A 23,117-nucleotide genomic window follows, 5' to 3' on the forward strand; every position below is an offset into this window, starting at 1 on the left:
CGATATTTTGATATTTTAAAGCGAAAAAAGTGAGAAAAAACGAACTATAAAAAAAATTTTTAAAACGCCGAGCACAGTGCAGAATAACCACACACAGCTCTGACCAATCACAGCACAGTGCAGAATAAGCACACACAGCTTTGACCAATCGCAGCACAGTGCAGAATAACCACACACAGCTTTGACCAATCACGGCACAGTGCAGAATAACCACACACATCTCTGACCAATCACAGCACAGTGCAGAATAAGCACACACAGCTTTGACCAATCACAGCACAGTGCAGAATAACACACAGCTCTGACCAATCACAGCATAGTGCAGAATAACCACACACAGCTTTGACCAATCGCAGCACAGTGCAGAATAACCACACACAGCTTTGACCAATCACGGCACAGTGCAGAATAACCACACAAAGCTCTGACCAATCACAGCACAGTGCAGAGTAACCACACAAAGCTCTGACCAATCACAGCACAGTGCAGAATAACCACACACATCTCTGACCAATCACAGCACATTGCAGAATAACCACACACAGCTTTGACCAATCACGGCACAGTGCAGAATAACCACACACATCTCTGACCAATCACAGCACAGTGCAGAGTAACCACACAAAGCTCTGACCAATCACAGCACAGTGCAGAATAACCACACACATCTCTGACCAATCACAGCACAGTGCAGAGTAACCACACAAAGCTCTGACCAATCACAGCACAGTGCAGAGTAACCACACACAGCTCTGACCAATCACAGCACAGTGCAGAATAACCACACACATCTCTAACCAATCACAGCACAGTGCAGAGTAACCACACACATCTCTGACCAATCACAGCCCAGTGCAGAATAACCACACACAGCTCTGACCAATCACAGCACAGTACAGAATAACCACACACAGCTCTGACCAATCACAGCACAGTGCAGAATAACCACACACAGCTTTGACCAATCACAGCACAGTGCAGAATAACCACACACATCTCTGACCAATCACAGCACAGTGCAGAATAACCACACACAGCTCTGACCAATCATGGCACAGTGCAGAATAACCACACATCTCTGACCAATCACAGCACAGTGCAGAATAACACACAGCTCTGACCAATCACAGCACAGTGCAGAATAACCACACACAGCTTTGACCAATCACAGCACAGTGCAGAATAACCACACACAGCTTTGACCAATCGCAGCACAGTGCAGAATAACCACACACAGCTTTGACCAATCACGGCACAGTGCAGAATAACCACACACAGCTTTGACCAATCACAGCACAGTGCAGAATAACCACACACAGCTTTGACCAATCACGGCACAGTGCAGAATAACCACACACAGCTCTGACCAATCATGGCACAGTGCAGAATAACCACACACATCTCTGACCAATCACAGCACAGTGCAGAATAACCACACACAGCTCTGACCAATCACGGCACAGTGCAGAATAACCACACACAGCTTTGACCAATCGCAGCACAGTGCAGAATAACCACACACAGCTTTGACCAATCACGGCACAGTGCAGAATAACCACACACATCTCTGACCAATCACAGCACAGTGCAGAGTAACCACACAAAGCTCTGACCAATCACAGCACAGTGCAGAATAACCACACACAGCTCTGACCAATCACAGCACAGTGCAGAATAACCACACACACATCTCTGACCAATCACAGCACAGTGCAGAACACACAGCTCATTGGGTATGTCTATGGTGGAGAATGGTTTTGCTCCGAGCCACTAGATGGCGGAAATGCGCTCTTACCCACTCAGACAGCGCCCCAGAGGAAGTAGTGGTGTCGTCGCATGGTGGTGACGCGGCAGGTGTTTATAATCAGGTTTTATCGGTAAAAGAGAGGTTCTGAATGGTTCTGAATGATCCGGTAACGGAGCTCCTGCAGAGTTAGCTGACGTCACTGCAGGAGCGTGACATGAACATGGGATCTAAAGGGAAGAAGAAGAAAATGGTCCTACCAGCTCGACCTGAGCCACCATCCGTGGAGCAGATAATCGAGGACATAAACCGAGCCGAACCCTGCGATCCGGTCTTCAGGTTTCTACAGATCCCTAATGAAGGTGATGTCATCTTACAGTTTAGTTCTCCTGATCCCTCACCCTGGAGAACCCCATGTCCTGTTCACGTTAGAACTCATTCAGAAGGGGCAGAACAGGACAAGGTTCTCCAGGACCAGGACCAGAGAACATGTTTTGTAGGATGCAGCACAGACATGTTTTGTCAGATGAATGAATCTGCTGCTTGTTCTGGTAAAGTTTAGAAGGTTTTGCTGATGTATTTATTTAGTATTAAATGTGTGAAAGACTTTGACTGAGTGATGTGTGTGTGTGTGTGTGTGTGTGTGTGTGTGTGATTGCAGGATCGATCAGCAGCGATGTGGAGGTCCGTTACACGCAGAGCCGACGCTACCTGGACCTGAACGAGAAGCTGCAGGAGGCTCTTGCAGACCTGACGTGCAGGAGAGACGAGCTCAGGGTGGTGGGAGAGACTTTAGAGGGAAGTGTTGCAGCAGTGAAGAGCAGAGCACTCTGAGTGATCTCCATCTCCTCCTGAGAACTTCTTACTCCTCATATTAATGTACCGCATGAAATCTCTCACATGGAGACTGAATGGACTTTCTGTGTTTCCTGAATAAACACAATGACGTCATGCGTCATTTAAAGACTCTGTGAAGTCGTTCATGAATCAAACACGTTATATTTCAGTAACTGCACCAGAACAGAGGCAGAGCTGAAAAATAAACATGTTCAGTGTGGTGACGTCATGGTTTTATTACAGGTGACTGGTGTGTAGGAAAACACATTTGAACAGTTGTTAAGTGTGAGGTGTGTGTCAGTGTAGTGTGAGGTGTGTGTCGGCGTAGTGTGTCGGTGTAGTGTGCGAGGTGTGTGTCGGTGTAGTGCGAGGTGTGTGTCGGTGGGGTGTGTCGGTGTAGTGCGAGGTGTGTGTCAGAGGTGGTGTGTGTCGGTGTGTGCCAGAGGTGTAGTGTGAGGTTTGTGTCAGTGTGGTGCGAGGTGTGTGTTGGGGTGTGTGTTGGTGGTGTAGTTGGTGGTGTGTGTCTGTGGTTTGTGTCGGTGTGTGTCAGTGGTGTGGTGCGAGGTGTGTGTCGGTGTGGTGCGAGGTGTGTGTCGGGGTGTGTGTCGGTGGTGTAGTGAGGGGTGTGTCGGTGTGATGTGGTGTGGTGCGAGGTGTGTGTCGGTGGTGTAGTGAGGGTGTGTGTCGGTGGTGTAGTGAGGGGTGTGTCGGTGGTGTAGTGTGGGGTGTGTGTCGGTGGGGTGCGAGGTGTGTGTGGTGTAGTGTGGTGTGTGTCGGTGTGGTGTGGTGCGAGGTGTGTCGGTGGTGTGTGTCGGTGTGTGTCGGTGGTGTAGTGAGGTGTGTCGGTGTGATGTGGTGTGGTGCGAGGTGTGTCGGTGTGGTGCGAGGTGTGTGTCGGGGTGTGTGTCGGTGGTGTGTGTCGGTGTGATGTGGTGTGGTGCGAGGTGTGTGTCTGTGTGTGTCGACCGATTTCACTAAATGTAATAAAAAGTGAAATGTAGTGAATTTAAAATAAAAGTCTGCAAATGGAAATATTTCAGTAGATACACAAAAAAGCTCCTTCACTACAGTAACATTACAGTTACTTTACTGTTCACTGTGAAACAGAGAAACACACGAAGGAAATTCACCCAGAAGTTTAATGTGAACATTTATTATGGAAATTGACCATCACTGTAATACTGTTGGTCTCAAATACATTCAGAGTTCAGGGTTCGAGTGTGGGGCAGAGCAGGGAGATGGAAGATGGAGATTCTGCTATCATCAAGACCTTTCAGATCTCTAACGCATGAGGAATGACTGTATATTGTGCTGTAACACTTAAAACATCTGAACAGCTGGAGCGCGTGATCCACGTCGACGTTTATACGTGAAGAGAGAAGACGTGATGTACTGCTTAATTCTTTACATCCAGGTTCAGTGGATCAGCTCATCCTGTGCACTCATGACTGATCCGATCGGTCTGATTGATCAGCTTTCTGTTGTTCTGGGGTGATTTTAATAAACGCCTTTGGATTGAAAAGCAGTCAGATGATCAGAGAGGTTCTACACTGCTCTCTCTCAGGATTCCCTCAATGACATTTGATTGTGTTTGCTTTTGATGACATAAGCAGACCTGATCATACACAAACTGACATCACCAAAGCATCCAAAAAGCAGAAACACTGTACAACCACCATAGTGTTTTACACAGAATTCTGTTCAACAAGTAATAGAGATGTGTATATTTACCCCCCACACCCCCCGCTTTATGTTTATTCTCTGAGGATTGTTCACCATTAATAACATACATACATATGTGCACTAAGTGATTATAAAGCATGCATGCAGTAGTGCTGCAGGTTACGTTCTGCGTTAGAGAGTCTCTGCCTGCAGTTATATACAACAGCATCACTAAATTCCAACATGACATTATGCTCTGGTGCTGCTAAGTTGGGCTGATCTACCACAAAAGCTATTCTTCTGCACTGTTATAATAAAAGTGAAGGCTTTTGGAGTGATTGACAGTGTAAATAACGGCCTACGGAAAATAAGTGTTTACTTGTGATGTGTACATGTTCGTCTCTCGCACTGTAACAGTCTTTCAGGTTTTTTTCCTCTTATATCAGATGATTTGCATATTACTCTTCATGAACACAGAGACACAAAGTAGAGCATGTCTTCTGTGGGATGAAGATTTCCAACAGAACAAGAAATGGTTCATAAATGTAACTTTATAAAAAAATGGCTACAAATAAAAGGACGGCGTCATGTTCCATACGTAGCGTGAATCCATTTGATTCTACTGTTCATGCTCATTCGTCTACATCCAACTTTCAGTGAGAAAATTACAAAAGCAAAGTTCGAATACAATGTTTGTGAAAAGCAACACTCGAGGTATAAAGATCATGTTGCTCAATAAACCACCTGAGTTTTTATAGCATCAGGAACAAGTCATTCTCGCAACGATGACAGCGACGTGGCACTACGGTTCGAGTTTCTCTCCAGACTTCTCAACGATTGTTGGTGCTGGACTCTGTGTTTCTTGGGAGCAGTAGACCATCGGGCTGGGGATGTAGTTGAATGGAGTTACTCTGACGGCCTTGCTGGGAGCGTTCTGACGGAAGGGACCTATGACCCCGGTATGGCTCTCCATGGATTGGAAGGTTGAGGTGGAAGCTGTGCTGTAGTTTTTCAGGGATCCTTCAGCATCTCCATCTTGCAGGTTATTTCCAGAAGCCAGGCTGATTCTTCGGAGATAGGCCCTCTTAGTTACCTCTTCAGAAATCATCGAGCCTTTTTCGATTGTAGGTGATGTGCTTGAGTTGGTTTTATTGGTTGATAAATCCTCAGTTTGAACCGTCGCGTCACTCGTCTTGCGTGATATAAGTGTAATTGTTGGCAGTTTCCCTGGCATTGGTGGCGGCATGGGTTTGTGTCCTTCAGGTGAGGGCACCAGAGGGAGTGCAGTAGGTGGGAGAGTGCTCTTTAATATCTGGGGAACATCTTCATCACGGATTCTCCTCCAGGTGACTTTATTGTTATTATTCCGTGATCCAGCTCGATTCTGCCGCTGTTTTGTGTCCTTCTCACTTTTGGCCCTGATGCTGGAGTCTGAAGACGATGAGCGTAACGAAGAGCGGCTGGTTACACGACTTAATATATTTATGCTGGGGGAAGAAGAATACCTTTTGAATGTCTCCTCTTTTGTCTCCCTTAGAGGTGCCTCAGGTACAGTTCTCTGAGGAACCCTGCTAGGACTTTCTGAGCTTGTTCTCCTCGCTGGACGTTTCACTGTGAAGTTCCTGTCGCTGGAGTTTGCCCTTGGTAGAGCCATGTTCTGCTTGAGGATACCTTGTTCATGACCATCCCTTGGCCCTAGCGCTCCCTGCACCTTCCTTGGACCTTGCACTGCTGTCTTCAATTCTTGGCAGCGAGAAGAACATAGGAAAACAGCTGGGGCTCCTGGACATGATCTTCGAGGAGATACATGTTTGGATGTAGGAACAGATCGCGAGCAAGAAACGTTCTGTCTTGCTGATTCTTTAATAAAAGTAAGTTGTCTAAGGAACCCGTTGTGATCTGATTCACTACTGCATGAATGAACAGAGGTCATGCGAACCAAATCCAGTCGATTAGCAGGTGAAATTCGCTTCCCTGATAAATTACTATTTTGTCTACTGATGCTGGTAAGCTGGTTGGTTACTAAAGGTGAAATTGCTCTGGACGGTTTTGATGAGTTCTGCATGAATGGTATTCTGACAGGAGATTTCTGTGTCTTGCTGTCAGCAGATCTTGTGTTTTGATTGGACATGGAGATGCCTCTTTTCCCCTCTGGTGGACTGTCTGGATCCGAGGTCACCGTTTTCCGATTGGGTTTCACTGCTGGGGCAGAGGGTGGTACTTTTTTCTGAGGTTGCCTTGAGGGAGTTGAACTTTGAGATGATCCTGATGAGGAACTCTTTGGAATCCTGGCAGGAGGAGTTGAACTTCTTTTGGGTAATGATAACTGAGTAGAGTCACTGAGGTGCCCCAACCTATGAAGGCTTCTGGATCTGTGTTGAGCTAAAGCAGGATTTTTTGGGGCGTCAGTTTTAGGTGTCACCTTCTTCGTTGGGGGTGGTCGCTGTGAAAGCATTTTCTCTTTCTTGGGAGTGTATGTCACAGTTCTGCCTCTGAAAACTACAGGAAGGTTTGGTACTGGTTTACGTGGTGCAAAATCGAGTGGCTTATTAGCCTTTTTGTTTTCTTTGAAGAGCTTCTTCTTGTCATTGATGTCAGGCTTTGGTGTAAAGCTGGATCCAGATATAAATGAAAGAACAGAGTCTGATTCTGACGATGGTTCCTGGGACTTGGAAGCTTGTAACTTTGTGATTATTGTATTCGCACCCTCCTGTATTGCCCTCCATTCAACACTGTTGAGATCTGAATCTTTATCAGATGCCATTTCTTCACTGTCCAGATCATCTTCAGGATCCCACTGTTCACTTTCCTTCTGCGTAAGTTTCTGTTTTTGTTTAGCTTCTCCTTTCCTTTTTCTGGTAGCTTGCTTTTTCTTTTGCTTCGGCATAGCAGATGTTATACATTTTAACAGAAGATCATCTTCTGAATCCAGGCTGACAGAACTTGGTGAAGTGTTGTCTTCGTATTTATTTTGACCTTGCTGGGTTTTTGGGGTACACTGACTTGTGCTGGATATTACCTTGTATTTATTTCTCAACTTTGAATGCTGAGTTTTCCCTTGTTCCTCAAACATCTCCACATCACTCAGAGAGCTGAGAGAGGAGCTGAGAGAGTAACATGGAGGTGCTTCTTCCATAATTAGATTTTGCTTGATCCTGTTAAACCCATGCCTCTGGAAATTGTCCACACGACCTTTGGAATTAGCATAGTGAAGACCTGCGTTATTTTTGTTTCGATTATTGAACTGTTTTTGTCTATTTCTTGCCATCACTCCTTCACTGTTAGTCATATCATTATCGTGGAAGCAGTACCTGGCCTCCTCTGTTCCTGCTGGACCATGTGTGGACTGAAAAGTTGCATGTTCTTGTGCTTTGCTTCTAGTGAATGTTTTCTGACATTGGTACACCTCTTTATTTTGCTTTCTGATTGGAAGTGCGATGTGAGGGAGACTTTGTGACAGATTCTGTCCCTGCTTTTGTATTTGTCTGACTGGAGATTGACTCTGGACTCTTTGCTGATTCATCTTTGCTGCCATTTCCTTACTTTGTACAAGTAATCTTTGGGTAGGAGTCATGTGTCTGATGGTTTTGTTCGTTTGGTTTGTTATTATTTCAGACTGACATGCCGTTTTCGATGATTTATGGAAGCGAGAGAACAGACGAAGCTCTTCAATTCTTTTGGCCTCTGAATCAATAAGCTCCTGCGTCTCTTTCTTCCTGGAACGCCAATCTTGTGACCCTTTCACTTTCAGGGGGTATTGAAGAGTCTCATCACTTAAAGAAGTGGTGCTTGAGAAGTAAACCGGAGTACCTTCAGCGGAATCAGTGTATGAAGAATCATCACAATGACTATCTTTGGCAGACATTGCGACTTTCCGCCCGGGACACATCTGATTGTTATTGTTCTGGAGCACCATGTACACCGGTAACTGCACAGATCTTCGAGTTTGAGTGTTAAGCACTTGGTTTGAGAGTGTAGATATTAAAGTGGGTCTGACTTTCTTAAAGCGTGAGGGCATGGCTGAATTAATGCACTCTTTAAGAATTTCAATGTCATCATCTGAGTTGCCTTCACTGTACTGATCTTGGTCCACAGATGGTGGATAATCTGCAGGATTCCTCTTCCCAGAGTATTCAGGGTCTGTGTCTTGTTGATTTAACAAAGGAGTGAGTTTAAGTTCTACATCTTTTTGGACATAGTGCTCATGCAGAGGAAGGGCACTAAGGCTAGAAGCACAAGAGAAGTTCTCTAATGGTTTTTCAACAGTAAAGTAGATCATTGTATCGAGGTCTTGTGGCAAGTTAAATCTTTCCTTCAAGTCTGCAATTTCCATGAACTTATGCAAGCCATTTTCCCACTGACCTCCGAGATTTTGCTGCTCTGGTCCACTTGCTTCAGCACAGCATGGAGTCTTACTGCGACTTGGTGGCATGGTTTGACCTGGACTGTCTGGAAGATCACTTGGACTCACTGTTCCACTTATCATTTCGCTACACGGATCACTTTGTATCGAACTGGCGATCGACGGCGACTCAAAGCTTCCCAGTGAACTTACGGAGCTACAACGACTCATCACAAGCGGAGTCTCGTGAAGATAGTTATCAGAGGAACTGGATGGAGTCCTGTCCTCATGTACGACTGCTGATGCTTCCCTGAGAAATGTCTTTTCATGTCTCAATGGAATCTCAATAGGATCAGAAGTGCTGGAGGTGGGGCAAGTTTTCTGGTCAGTCATAAGCAGTTGACTATCACTGAGATCCTCTAGCGTTTCATCTTCCTCTTCTTCCTCTTCTTCTTCTTCTTCCTTATTAATTATTTCACTTTCTTCCACCTCAATTATTTCAAGAGATGAGTCACTCTCTAAATCATTTTCACTTTGTCCATCAAGGTCACCATCTCCAGAAGAAAGTGATGAAAGAGAGCTACAGCGTGAGAAGCAAATCGGTGTATTCTCCACTGAGTATTTCTGTGGTGTCTCTAATTGACCTATTGGGCTTCTTGAAGGACATATAGGAGAGAACTTGCTGATATTTTCTCCACTTGTTACAGTGGGGACCCAGGCTTGTTTTTTCATTGGTTGCGATGCCTGAACATTGACAGCCCCAAACAGGGTGTTCTGGGGCAACGAAACATGCTGATAGGAAGGGGAGAGCTTAATGGTAGGCATACTGGCATCAGAAGACACCCTGGTTGATACAGTTGCTGGTGTCGCTATGAGAGGTTCTTGGACTTTTTCTTCTTCTGTGCTGTGGTCAGGCAATTTTAAATCCTTTGCCATGTCAGAATCTCTCTCAGGAATCTCATTCTGACAAATTAATTTGGACAAAGTGGCACCACTGTTTAGCAGTTCCTTATGAGCCACATTCAGCTCAAGCTTATTCGGACGTCTTTGTTCTGCTAGCCTAATGGACCTTTGAATCTGACCATTACTACCGTAGCAGCCATCGCTGGTGCTTCCACTGTTAAGGCTGTCATTGGATAAACTCGAATTCACTGTTTTTAGCCGTAACAGTGGATGAGCTTTGCTGAGATGCTCTTTATGTGAGAATGAATTATCAGACAGTGGGCAGGGAGAACACAGCTTAGCTCGAGCTTCATGGAGATCATCAGGCCCATAATTCCAATCTGCATAATGGTCCTCAGAACTGAGACTAAAGCTATCCTCCGAGGATGTGTGCATGGTAATATCTTCCACCAGCTTATCAATTTTAGCCACAGTGTTGGTGATCTTTTTTGCTAATTTGTCAGCTGCCATGGTCACTTCATCATCAGGAGGTTGCATCTTTTTAACCTCTGTGTGAAATGGCTCCATATCCCTCTCAGGTTCTCCTTCCCTCCTGCGTGGCTGATTCTGAAGAAAGTTAGAGTTATTCAGAAACATTGAGAGCATGGAAAACGTTCCTGTTTCGATGCTGCTTGAAACATTCGGTGCTTCATCATCATCAAAACATCCCGAATCTGAAGCATAGTCCTTGGCCAGGCTTTCGATGTGTCGCAGGGGTTTTTTAATGCTCATATGTCTAGGGCTTTGCTTCTCCATTGAATCAAATGTTTCTGCCAGGTGCTTTGCATCGAGCTCTGCCTCCAGTGCTTTCTGTTTCCTCATATAGAGGGAGGGCATGCAGGAACCTGGAGATATAACAGCAGTGTCTTTATATTTGAGTGGGCGGTTGGTGAGGAGGTTCCTCAGAGCAGCAGCACTTCCCATAGCTATCATCTTGTGCTTGGAATGAATGAGATTACGTAGCATGCTAACAGCTCCTAGGTCCCACAGTAGCTCCTGGTCCTTTGGGCTACGAGCAGACAGATTCCACAGGGTTCCACATGCATTGCTCACAATCGTTAAACTGTGTGAACGCAGGTGCTGTAACAGAGTCTGCAGGCAGTTGTTATCCCTGAGGATTTGTCTGGTGAGCAGGAAAAGGCAGATATTAGTGGTGCAGTTGAAACATAAAAATCATTACCCCTACAAGAGTTCAGAGAGAGTTCTGAGAGAGTTCTGAGAGAGTTCAGAGTTGTACCTGTAATCATCCCGGGTGGCAATAAGACTGGAGACATTACGCAGGATTCCTCCACCACTTTCAATGATTGCCAGGGAGTTGGTCTGACACTGGTAGGTAAGGGTACTGACCAGAAACCCTAGCGCACCTTCAACGGAGCAAATCGCCATCTTGTTTTCAGTGCTATGTGCTGATAAATTCCATAAAGCACTTAAAACACTTTTTAATGTGGATTCCTGGAAAGAGAAACGAAGCAGAAGCTGTAATACAGAAGCGCTGTGCAAACTCACTAACTGTAACTGCTTTATTTTACCTTTGTAGCCTGAAGTGAGCAGGTCATTAGCGCTGAAACACTGCCTACATCACGGAGGGCTCTCTTACTGGTGATATCAGCACGCCATGAAAGGTTCCTCAGAATACTCGAGACCACCTACAGTGAACAAAATACAGCAATGCTCTTGAGTCCAAATTAATAAAACAACCTTCAAATAAAAAGTTAACTTAAAGTGGAGCACTTGGTTTACCTGGTGTAACTCCTCACTATCAGATGCCAGCTGAGCAACAATGGCCTGAAGACAGCTTTTCTTGGAACAAAGTGTGGCCTGAAATTCAATAAAACACACAATGTCAATATTAAACATCATAATACTATTTTGCTCTACACTGAATTTCTGTACTTCTTCTAATTGACCTTATTTACAACATCTCCATATGTGAGGTTGGTGAGTGCCATCCCAGCATATCTTCTCAGGGCCATATTCATCGGCTCGTTTTGCATCCCGTACAGTTCCTGCTCCAACTGCAGAAGCTCTGCAATAGCCTGAAGTCCACCTGAAACAGACAGACAGATTTATCATGAACATTTCTGCAGAGCTCAGCAGCTCTGTGTTTCAAAAACACAAATCCAACAACATGAGGGTTAAATATATAGTGATAAATGTATATTTATTTATAAACTGAAATGAATAAATATTGTAAGATGTTAAAATCTACATGATAAAATATTGTAGTTACCAAGTTCATTCATGGCCCTTCGATAGTCCTCCTCAAAGGAAAGCTTCATTATGGCACAAATTACCTGGCAAATCTGAGGTTCGAGGGGCTCTGGAATATCTGCGTACCCCAAATAAAGACATGCTTTGATCAGCACAACAGTTAGTAAACATCATGACTACATCTGGTTTGTTTTATAACCTGTACTCACCTGCTGTCTTTGTACCACTAGGAGACGCGGTTCCTACATGGTTCTCAATCCAATCCCAGCCATTCTCACAGTGTGAGCGTATCTGCTCCAGTACATGCAGAACCCTCATCTCACGCCGTGCTTGGCCCTCATCAGGCTGAGAGTACACAATGTTGTGTAGAGCAGCACTCGCCCGCGATCGAGCCTCTCGGCTGCAGCCTGTGGCGTCAGGAGTCTTTCCAGTACTTACATCATGCAGTATTTGAACAAGCAACGGGACACAGCCAGACTTGCGCATGGCAATGCAGCTTTCCTGTGAGCTGGACATGGCTAATAAGACACGTGACATCTCTTCTCGATCTCTAGAGGCTAGCATTGACAGCAGCCAGAACATCATCTCCACCTACAATGTGCAGAAAAGTATCTTCAGTGCTACAATGCTGTATTCTGCCTGATGGATCTGTAGAAATAAAACTGTTATAATAGATCTATATTTAGAACTAATACAGTATTATAGGTGTCATACTTTGTTCCCGGCTTCTCCGGGTGCCTCCATGGTGCTATTGCTTGCTCCATTTTCCACTTCAGGCCCCGATGCTTTGGGAAGGCTGTCGACATTCTGCAAGAAAGAACGAAACGTCACACATGCATTAGTTACAAGTAATTAATACCTGTGCAAATCCTGGTTTAATGTAGAAGATACAAAACACTAAAATACAAAATAAAACAATCCATTGAATTCTGCAGCTACAAAAGCTCTCAACTGTAAAATTTGCATTTGGCAACCAGGGCAAGTCTACCCTTACATCCTCAAGCCAATCACCATGGCAACCTTTCACGTGCATGGGATGGGGAGGCACGTGATCTTTTGAGGTCTATCCAGACTAATCTGCATTCTGCACTAAATATCCCGAATGGAAGCAGGTTTCTGGGTGATGTTGGTAAGGAAATGAAGTATGCATGCTATTAGGGAGTGATGAGAAGATGCTTTGTGTGATAGAGATATTTCTTAATAGAGTAATTAGTCTGTTTTTATATACAACTACATATTTATATTAAGGTGTATCAACAGTAATAATAAAGATATTTTTTAAACCAGATAATAGACTCTGAGATTTAATAGAAAAAGAATGCATTTCTAAATCAGTACTTTCATTAATGAATGTATGAATGAATTATTTCTGAACGGTTGATGGTTTTTCTGAGCTCTTTTTTGATTTTGTGTATGTGTAATATCCTGATCAGGGTCATGGTGGATTATGGGAACACAGGGCACCAAAACACACAAACTAACCCTGTATTTGTTTTGCTCTTTAACAGAAGATTCTGCATGTGTATGAAAGATTTCACTCCATTATAAAAATAGTGTTTTCAGTATAATTTACAGCCAGATGTTGAGTGATTATATGATACAGCTGCTGAGGTGTTCTATCTTACTTGATTCTCTGACTGGCCAACCTTCTCCTGTGGACAGCGTGAGCCCTGTGCCTCCTGTAACTCCATATCCAACTGCTCCAGACGAGTCACACGGATCTGCAGGAGTGTAAATACCTTTTATAAAGTATACTGAAACACTAAACATGTTTTATACATATTGTGATTTATATTAAGTTAATAAACAGTGATTTAATGGTAATGAGCTTCTTCAACTCGACTACATTTAAAAGACTAAAAATACAGAAGGACATTTAGCACTTTTAGACCTCATTGTCAATTACAGAAATATATCTTGAAATTTTACTCACCTGTGTCCTCTGGACCATTTCATCACTTGTCCCAAAACGTTCCTCCATGACTGAGCGCAGTTGCTGGACCTCAAATTCTAACTGCTGGCGAATGAGATCCATTTGTATGGAGAACTGAGACCAAGAAATATAATTGATGTTACAATATACGCACATCTGTACACACTGTATATCCATGCAATCTGTCTAACTATCATTTAATTTAATGCTGGAAAGTTTCATTTCATCAAAACACAGACTGAGATAAACATATCCATGGAATCTATGATGTAGAACATATCTGGAACTCTTACTGTGTCGATTCGAGGTAGTTCTGCCAGTCTCTGTGAAAGCTTCTGCAGCTGAGAATAATACAAACGCCGCTCTTTCTCCTCTTTCTCAATTTCATTCAGCAGCATGATCCTATTACAAAAAAAAACCAGTAAATAAATAAACAAACAGGTGTACAGGTGATTTCTTCCATATCAGAAAAAGGTGGATAAAATAGTTATTCTGGATCATCAACTGATTTGTCCTGAGACATGCAATGGGGAGTAAAACACACGTCTAATTACAGTGTAAATATGTAGATTGTGTCGCTCCAATATAAAAAAGAGAGAATGATAGTAAAATGATGAAGATACAGGACTTTATGAATAACTATACATCACACAATAACTACACAACACTGACTACACACTATAAGAGAAACGTGTGTATGCACATATACATTATTATCACTGGTGTATAAATGAAGATGTTTTCAGGAGGTTATTGTGTTTATTAAGTGTTACTGTGTCACCTCTCTTTGCGGAGCTCCTCCAGATGTTGGGCAGTGACCCGGCCCTCTCCTGCCACAGCTGGGTGAAGGTGTGTGGGGTGGATGGCTGTGCCCTCACCAGACACTGAGGAACACTGGCGAGATGAGGAGCACAATGAGCTCCGTGGTTTGCTCATGCTGGATGATGGTATTCTGTCCTCCCCGTCATTCACTTGGTTGCTGCTGGTCTCTGAGAATCCACGCAGGTTATGAGGCTGGTACTTGAGCTCATAATAGCTGGTCAGGTCCATATGCAGCTCTGTGAACAGATTTCAAACAAAAAAATAATTTTCTAATGAATCCTGTTATGGCTCTGGTTCTGTTCTGGATCTCTGTTCTAAAGTCATACTGTAAAAAGTGTAGTATATTGTTGTAATAATAAACACAATATCAATGTCAGAAACTGAATAAAGACATTATATAAGATGAACTTTTCTGCTACCTTTCAGCTGGTCATATACATCCGCTCTCCCTGACGAGGCCAGAGTGCAGGCTTCCTGGTCCAGCTTCCCTTGGAGATGCTTCAAAACCTCCTACAATGGCAAGAAAGATGCTCTGTTTTTAGCTACATCCATATAAAAAGCTCGGCTGTGGTCTAAGATTCTCTTCTGATCATCAAAAAAGGGAAAATAATGAAAATGCCATTGAACAGTGTACTTTCTTCTTTTGTAACCTCCGTGTGTGTGTGTGTGTGTGTGTGTGTGTGTGTGTGTGTGTGTGTGTGTGTGTGTGTGTGATATTCACTCTTCCTGCTTCATCTACAGACTGAATCAACTGACCTTCAGGATAAAAGCTTAGCAGGGATTATCCAGCTGTGCTCAGCATCTGGGCACGTGCCACAGAAAGAATCATGGGATTGGAAGCCAAAGCAAAATATCATGTACACCCATTAAAGTGGTATATTTTCATTTAAAGTTCATTATTAAAGGTTTACTAAATGACGTGTTAAAATAGAAGTAAATAAAGTATTAAAAAAATTCAAGTTTCAAGTTCAAGATCAAGTTTATTTCTATAGAACTTTTCCCATTGGACATTGTCTCAAAGCAGCTTTACAGAATGTGATAATTGTTCTATAATTATTACATTCTGTAAAGCTGCTGTGGTGAAGGAAATACTCCCTTAGATGTTATGAGGAAGAAACCTTGAAAGAAACCAGACTCAAAAGCAGAACCTCGTCCTCATCTGGGTGACACCAAAAGTGTGATTATAAATACTAAAAACAAAACATTAAACCAGAGAGAGAGAGAACATGAGCACCGAAATGAGTGTGTTTTAGAGGAAACAATCAAAATAAAAAATATGAATATTTAGGGTGAAGGGTTTAGGGGTAGAGATCAGGGGTAGGTGGAGGTGGAAGGACAGGGTGTAGGGTGTAGGGTGTAGGGTTTAGGGTGTAGGGTTTAGGTTGTAGGGTATAGGTTTTAGGGTGTAGGGTTTAGGGTGTAGGGTTTAGGGTGTAGGGTTTAGGTTGTAGGGTTTAGGTTGTAGGGTGTAGGGTTTAGGTTGTAGGGTTTAGGTTGTAGGGTTTAGGTTGTAGGGTGTAGGGTTTAGGTTGTAGGGTTTAGGGTGTAGGGTTTAGGTTGTAGGGTGTAGGGTTTAGGTTGTAGGGTGTAGGGTTTAGGTTGTAGGGTTTAGGTTGTAGGGTGTAGGGTGTAGGGTTTAGGTTGTAGGGTTTAGGGTGTAGGGCTTAGGTTGTAGGGTGTAGGGTTTAAGTCCCTAACCCGAGAATGTGTGTGTATGAGCCTGAGCAGTTATAAATTATGTTTTGTTGAACTTCCTCCTGGGTGAAGTGAGAATTGTGCTCAGTATTCTGAGGTTTCTGATGTTCTGTGCTTGAGATTGATTATTTATCTAGGGGACTTTGTGCACTTTGTGGTTGTAAGTCTGCATTTTATACGGAACTTCTCGTCATTTTGTCTTTAACATCCTGTGAACATGTGTTTTACACTCACTTTTAGTAAGATCTCAATACTGAGTGAACTGGAGCTCTGGGTTTGGAATCATAATGAGCCCTTTAGTTCTATTTTATTGCAGAGAATTTACGTCTCGCTGCTCAGCTCGTCTCAGCTCGTCTCGGCTCGGCTCAGACCGAGAGGCTGAATGGGATAAACAGGATCCACCTGATTAATGCTTTGGAGTCGACGGTTTAATGGATTTCTGAACACTGACTCAGGAGCGATTTACACACCGAGCGAAGCTGCTGTAATTCGTGTGTGATGCGACGTGATGTTTTTACTAAAACAGAACCAGGACACAGTTATTATACCATTCAGTGTGAACATGTTCAGAAACATCACATTCTGACTGGAGAGAAACAAAACCATTACCTGAACAGAGAAACAAAACTACAACGACAAGCATGGAGAGAAAAGCCTGAGGTGCACGTGAGTCTTTATATAATGGCTAATGAGCTGTGAATTGTTATTCAGGTGTGCAATCATGTGACATGGTTAGAGAGGAGCAGTGGCTGATGGGAAATGCAGTTCAAGTCCATAATTCTGATAATATAATATAATATAATAATGAAATCTAAACACACAAAGCACTTATAATTTAAATATGTAAAGTAAAGAGTCATTTGGAATGAATGATTAAACTGAAGCAGGGTCACTGAGTGATTTCTAAACACAGTATGATGGAGTAGGACATAATGGTATGTAAACTGGAAGCAGGACTCTTACTGGAATCCAGCAAAATCCCAAACCAATACCACAAGATAAGCAGGATGGTCTAAATGCTGTAAACACGCATCCTAATCTGTACAGTAGAGGAACATGTGGATGTGAGTTCTGAGTTAAAGCTTTTTCTGTGTTCAGGTTCTGAAAGCTGGTTGTGACCCATTAGTGTCTTCTGATATGTTTTAGAAAGTAGGTCACTGCTGAAGCAGACAGAGCTGATGGTGACCTTCTGCTTGTTACTAAGCTCTGAACGGGAAACATTTAGTGCTACAGAAATCTGTTCTTCCATCTTGCACTGTTGCAGAGGCTTTACAGTTGTACTTTTATATATTTTGGGGGTTTATATAAATATTATATCTGTATCTGTATCTGTGTATATATATTTACACCCTTATACAGAGTCAAGGAAAGTGATTTAAGACTGTGAATATACCTGGGGAAAACCCCAATAAATGATTGTTGATGCTCACCTTCATGTCAGAAGTCTCATTTTCCAGCTTGGACAAGTGGTGTGAGTTGTCCTCCAGCTCGCGGCGCAGGTGCGAGTTCTCCTTGCGGAGATCCTCCACCTGCCGCACCAGCTGGTCATACGAGGCCACTGAGTTGGACATAATCACAAAATGGAGTTCCTGTAACACATTTAAGGCTGGTGTTAACTACTAAAATAAACCATCACAAAAAACTCTCTGTTTGAGCTGAAAGGTTTGTTTTCCTCATGTTTTCACCGGATTCTATTCAGACATCAAACCACAGATACGTCCAAGATGATGATGATGATGATGATGATGATCATATTACAGCAGGTGATGATTTTATTCACAGCATATTTAAATAATGGGCCTATACTACTATTAAACTACTCACAGTTTCAAACAACAGTGCAGAGAGCTTTTCAGAAATCCAGATAATAACTGAGACCCCACAGCACCCTGAGAACCATGTGAGGAACCCATGCTCTTCTGACTGATGTCCCATACTGAGATTATAAATCATTATAATATGTAATAAATGTTTACTGTATGTAATATACTGTATATAACAAGATAGATAGATAGATAGATAGATAGATAGATGGATGGATAGATAGATAGATAGATGATAGATAGATAGATAGATAGATAGATAGATAGATAGATAGATAGATAGATAGATAGATAGATAGATAGATAGAACTTATACTATATATATTTGTTTCTATAACACATTACAGTACATTACATGAATGCTGTAAAAGTAATGTATTTCTCTACTCTACTGATGATCATTTCTCACCTCTCGATTATAAAGTCAGTGAGGGATTATTTTGATTATTTTTGATACTGAAATAAAGTTGAAACAGGATCAAATGTTTTTGTTCTTTAGTCTTTTCATCTCTGTAGTCGTAAAGCAGAGCCTGTGCACAAGATCACAGGACACTGATTAATACATTCCTCACATCCATTCCCTGTTTTTCTGTTTCTATTATTCTCTGTGTTATAGTAGCGCATGCTCTCTTCTCCATCAATCGGGCTTTGTTGTGGGGTGCGTGGGGGAGGTGAATCTTCAGCCTTATACATCGAGGAGATTTCTGTTAAGACTTAAATCATCCAGGGGAAGCGTCTACAACAATACAGCACCAGAGAGGATATAATACGAATCTGGTGTTCAGAGCACAGTCAACTTTCATATTTACTGCACTGTAGTGTGTCATGTGTGTAAATAAAACATTTCTACATTCTTATACTCTCATTTAAAATATTAAATCCTTTCATTCAGATTATGAAAATAGTACAATCTTTATATTCTGGCATGTTTTTTTTATCATAACTAGTGCTCTAGTGTTTCTCAGGATCTCACCTCCGCTTACCCGTCACCCAACATCACCCAGAACCGGACCTCTTTAAGGACAAGCTCATTATGTAAAGGCAATTCATGACTAGGAATCGATGAGCAGCTCAGACATGCTGATCAATACTACATTCCTGATGAAGTGAATGGAAAGCTGGAGGCTTTGTTTCCCATCACATGCTCTCACTTCATGTTCTAAACAGATTCCAGTAATTTGGACACAATCACCAGCTCACAGTGTGAAATAATCAGAGCAGAGCAGAGCAGAGCAGAGCAGATGAGATTCAACATGGTCATAAAGTCATAAAGTCCACCAAGGCGTTCGGTATTTCATGGCAAAGTTACACAGTAATGGAAAGATGAAATAAAAGCACACACGTGTGTGTGTGTGTGTGTGTGTGTGTGTGAGTGATTCATACAGCAGATTGATGAGGAAGTGACACATGGAACACTCTATAGGGATTTAAACACAGCTGCTTCCTTTTCTCTGATCAAAAAGACTGAATTTGTGACTGCCTGTGCCTTTCCTCATTCTGCATCTTAATTAGCTCTTGGCTGAATTTCTTTAATGCCACACCACCCAGAGTGGAACTGAGGCTTTCACTCGCGCCTTGCGCTTTCTTCTCTGCTGCTCTTCCGACTGCGCTTTATCTACGCCAGAGCTGGCGGAATATTCTATCCCAGGATCTTGTCCCTTAGGAGAAATAATTCAGATGAAGCCCGGTGCTGGTGAGCTGCCAATGAGGTGTTGCCATTCACAGCGTTTCCATAGCAACACCAAATCCTTGCTCTGATTTGCCAAAAAAAAGGCAGCTGATAGAGTTCTCCAGATTCTTGAGTGACGCCGATGAGGCGTTGTGTAAACTACATTTAGTAAAACAACATCTATTCCATTCTATAATTTCTATTATACACTTGCACGGATGTGAAATGACCAACAGTGAGAGCAGTTTATTTATTTATATTTTAATAAAAGTGGTCAAACAGAAATGCGTGCCGCAGTAATCGTGCGTTAATAAAAATGATATTTTTTGGTCTAGTATGTGGCATTAATGGGGTATAAAGAGCAATAAATGGAATAGAAAAACATTTAAACAATAGTAATCGTTATGGTTTAGAGTCAGCTGTGTTCAGACGGGGCTACAGAGGGTACAGGAGAGCATGCTATCATCATGTGTATTACACTTTATTCAGTGATTGAATCCTGACACAGAACAAGCATTTCTCACGTGCCAAAGCAGGAAACGTTTCTCACATGCCAAAGCAGGAATGAAATAATAAGTGAGCGGTGTGATGAAGTTAAAGGCTGAATTCCTGAAATCGGCTGTTTAACGAGGCCACAAGCAGCAGGAGGGAGAACAAAGAAGATGGAGTGGAGGATGATCCCTCTATCGCCCCCTCCCTTCCTCTCTCCCTCCATCCCTCCTTTTTACTCCGAGACCGTCTGGTTACCAAGGAAACAGCTCCTATGATGGGCGACGGCAAGCCTGAGCATTTCTATTCAAACAGCTTTAACACCAACAGCAGCACTCGCACGAGAAAAGTCTCGAAGTTAAAGCAATAATTATTTTCGATTCTGCTCAGTACTGTGAATAATAATTAACTAATAAAATATTTGTATATCATTTTTTTGGCATATTTTATATGATTTTGGCTGATCTTAAAGAAATCCACTATAATCATATAAATAAATAAATAAATAAATCTTTACCATGTGTTTTGTTGCTCTTTATTTGAGCACATCACTTCCACAAATCTGTCCTTATTGCTCCAGTATTTAAAATAATGCGTCATAAATATATTTAAAAATAAAAGGAAAATAAAAGGACACTACCTCTGGCTTGGGCGAGATCAGACACTGACTGTCAGACTGTGAATCAGTGAACACAGCACTGTGAGACTGTGAGGATTCTCTGGATGGAATGTTTCTGTCTCTGATATGAACCTTTATGGTATAAGATTTGCTTGTCGAGAGGTGACTAGAGACTGTATTTTCTTCTGAAGTTTGGTGATGGTCATTTAATTATTCAGTGATGCAAGATCCACAGCTATGAGTCATCAAAACTTTATTTCCACTGCATGTGGACAAATGAAACACAACGGTTTGCTCATTAAATATACAGGACTGTGTACGTAATCATTACCAGTTCTGAAAAAAACATATATAAAGAGTTTAGCTTTAACTCTAAAACCTTGAGCTGGAAGTCTGGCTTTACATTAAGGTCTATTGTGTAGGGGTTTCTGAATATTAAGGAGACAGTGAGATGTGGTTTCTTAGAAACAGAGGAGGAAAGGGGCAGATTGGAATTACACTAGAAACAACTCATTATATTATACTTATTATATTATCAACAGCATTATATTTCCCTTAAAATACATTTATAAACTCTATTCCCAAATATATTCCTCTTCTGAACCTCAACTCTGATTTAAAACATTAAAAACATTAAAGAAATCCGAGAAATCCGAGTTAGCATTAGAAATCCGAGTCAGCATTAGAAATCCGAGTCAGCATTAGAAATCCGAGTCAGCATTAGAAATCCGAGTCATTATTAGAAATCCGAGTCAGCATTAAGTAGTATGTAAAAAATCATGAGTTAAATTCTCTTTACTTTAAACCCCCCAGATTATAATCAACAATTAAAAAACAAACCGATCATATAGCTGCACTTTTCCCAGTAGCACACGTTTGAATGAAACACACACAAAATCGATGAAACTCATTTGAGCGATTTTCTTCCCACAAATAGGAAAATGAGTTCAATAGCTGATGTTCAGGGAATGAAAATATAAAAATGTGTTCAAACAATCAAATGGGAAATCAGGAGTGTTTTTTGTTGTCCTTGATGTTAGTAATAAAGCACAATAATAAAACAGCAGCTCTCAGTTAAAAAATATTGTGTGAATGATATTAGAAATGTCGAATTCATCAATAAAACACAAGAAATATTCACGTTTCCATTAATAAATGAAGAATGTAATAAAATGTAAATAATTCGATTAAAAAAATTCAATTTACATTTATAAGCAAAAGAAACTGCATTCCTTTGGAGAGACACTAAACAGTGTTTTAGCTCCACTCCTCTGGGAAGACTTTCCACTAGATTTCAGGGTGTGATTCTGTGGATTAGAGATCATCCAGAAGAGCATGTGTGAGATCAGACGCTAATGTCGAGGTGGTTTGGGGTTCAGTCATTGTTCCAGTTTATCCTAAATGTGTTCAGTGAATTTGAGGTCAGGGATCTGTACAGGACACTCTGAGACGCAGAAGATGTGATGGTTAGGTGTCATATCATGAACTTGAAAAATTGAGTAACCTGATTATTGATTCTGCTTGTCCATGGCTGAATTTTGTGTACTGAGGATCGTCAGAATCACAGATTCGCATCGGTTTAAAAAATAACTGCTCTGCTTTCTTTCTAGATTTAAAAAGTGTGAATCGGATACAAGTTATCATTTGTGATGCCGTGATGCATATTTGTGTTGGTAAAAAACGATTTATTCAGTTTTTACCAACCAGAAAGTGGCCAATAGTTTTTCACTAATATTTGATACGATGATTGATTTCTCGTCACTACACTGATTCTCGAGCGTGTTCTCTCAGCGCCGCTGCTGCTACAGTACGTCAATATGACATATCAAAACACGACAAAGAGCAAGGCGTGTCCTGAGAGTCACATAGAATAGAGATTGACATGGCAGAGGCAGAGCTGTAACTTCCTGGATTCAGAACAGGAAAAAGGACGTCTTGGTTTATTCATTTATTGTTTGCTCTACCAAGGCATGTGTGTGAAAGGGCTGTGTGTTAGAAGTGCGAAGGCACTTAAGAAAATTGATGATTTTCTTTCTGTCTGAACCAAAGAAATAAAAGTAAACTATCTGTACTGTTTTAAATAGCAGAGAATCGCATTTCTTCCATTGAATCACATTGTATCGAATGGAATTGAAATCGGACGGCACTGCATCATAACAGGGGTGAATCGTATCACATCAGTAGCTGTGTAGATTTATACGTATCTTTAACGTATCGTATCGTTGGCTATGTTTCCAGATGTGATCTCATCCGCCTCAGTTATAGAAATGCACATCCCTAATATGTAGTGTACTGAATATTATGTACTGAATATTATGTGATGTCTTGC

General features: G+C 42.0%; 2 protein-coding genes across 3 annotated transcripts in view; one reads left to right on the forward strand and one right to left on the reverse strand.

Moving 5' to 3' along the window:
* The first annotated feature begins 1,804 nt into the window (after nt 1-1,804).
* c9h19orf25 (chromosome 9 C19orf25 homolog) lies at nt 1,805-2,711 on the forward strand. Its single transcript, XM_046857893.1, has 2 exons — nt 1,805-2,106; nt 2,406-2,711. Exons 1-2 carry the CDS (start codon nt 1,962-1,964, stop codon nt 2,576-2,578), a joined length of 318 nt encoding a protein of 105 aa, XP_046713849.1. The 5' UTR covers nt 1,805-1,961; the 3' UTR covers nt 2,579-2,711.
* Nucleotides 2,712-3,718: 1,007 nt separating this feature from the next.
* Nucleotides 3,719-23,117, reverse strand: part of apc2 (APC regulator of WNT signaling pathway 2) — a 21,072-nt gene continuing 1,673 nt past the window's right edge. For both annotated transcript variants that reach the window (XM_046858135.1, XM_046858136.1), the window contains exons 2-15: nt 17,619-17,777; nt 14,913-15,003; nt 14,453-14,729; nt 13,965-14,073; nt 13,672-13,785; nt 13,364-13,459; nt 12,453-12,545; nt 11,948-12,329; nt 11,758-11,856; nt 11,435-11,574; nt 11,268-11,345; nt 11,057-11,173; nt 10,765-10,979; nt 3,719-10,650 (exon numbers count right to left, since the gene is read on the reverse strand). In XM_046858135.1, coding sequence (XP_046714091.1) covers nt 5,046-10,650; nt 10,765-10,979; nt 11,057-11,173; nt 11,268-11,345; nt 11,435-11,574; nt 11,758-11,856; nt 11,948-12,329; nt 12,453-12,545; nt 13,364-13,459; nt 13,672-13,785; nt 13,965-14,073; nt 14,453-14,729; nt 14,913-15,003; nt 17,619-17,759 — 7,557 coding nt within the window. In that variant the 5' untranslated portion in view covers nt 17,760-17,777 and the 3' untranslated portion in view covers nt 3,719-5,045. The remainder of the gene's footprint in view (nt 10,651-10,764; nt 10,980-11,056; nt 11,174-11,267; nt 11,346-11,434; nt 11,575-11,757; nt 11,857-11,947; nt 12,330-12,452; nt 12,546-13,363; nt 13,460-13,671; nt 13,786-13,964; nt 14,074-14,452; nt 14,730-14,912; nt 15,004-17,618; nt 17,778-23,117) is intronic.

This window comes from Silurus meridionalis, chromosome 9 (genome assembly GCF_014805685.1).
Source record: "Silurus meridionalis isolate SWU-2019-XX chromosome 9, ASM1480568v1, whole genome shotgun sequence".
Classification (NCBI taxonomy): Eukaryota; Metazoa; Chordata; class Actinopteri; order Siluriformes; family Siluridae; genus Silurus; species Silurus meridionalis.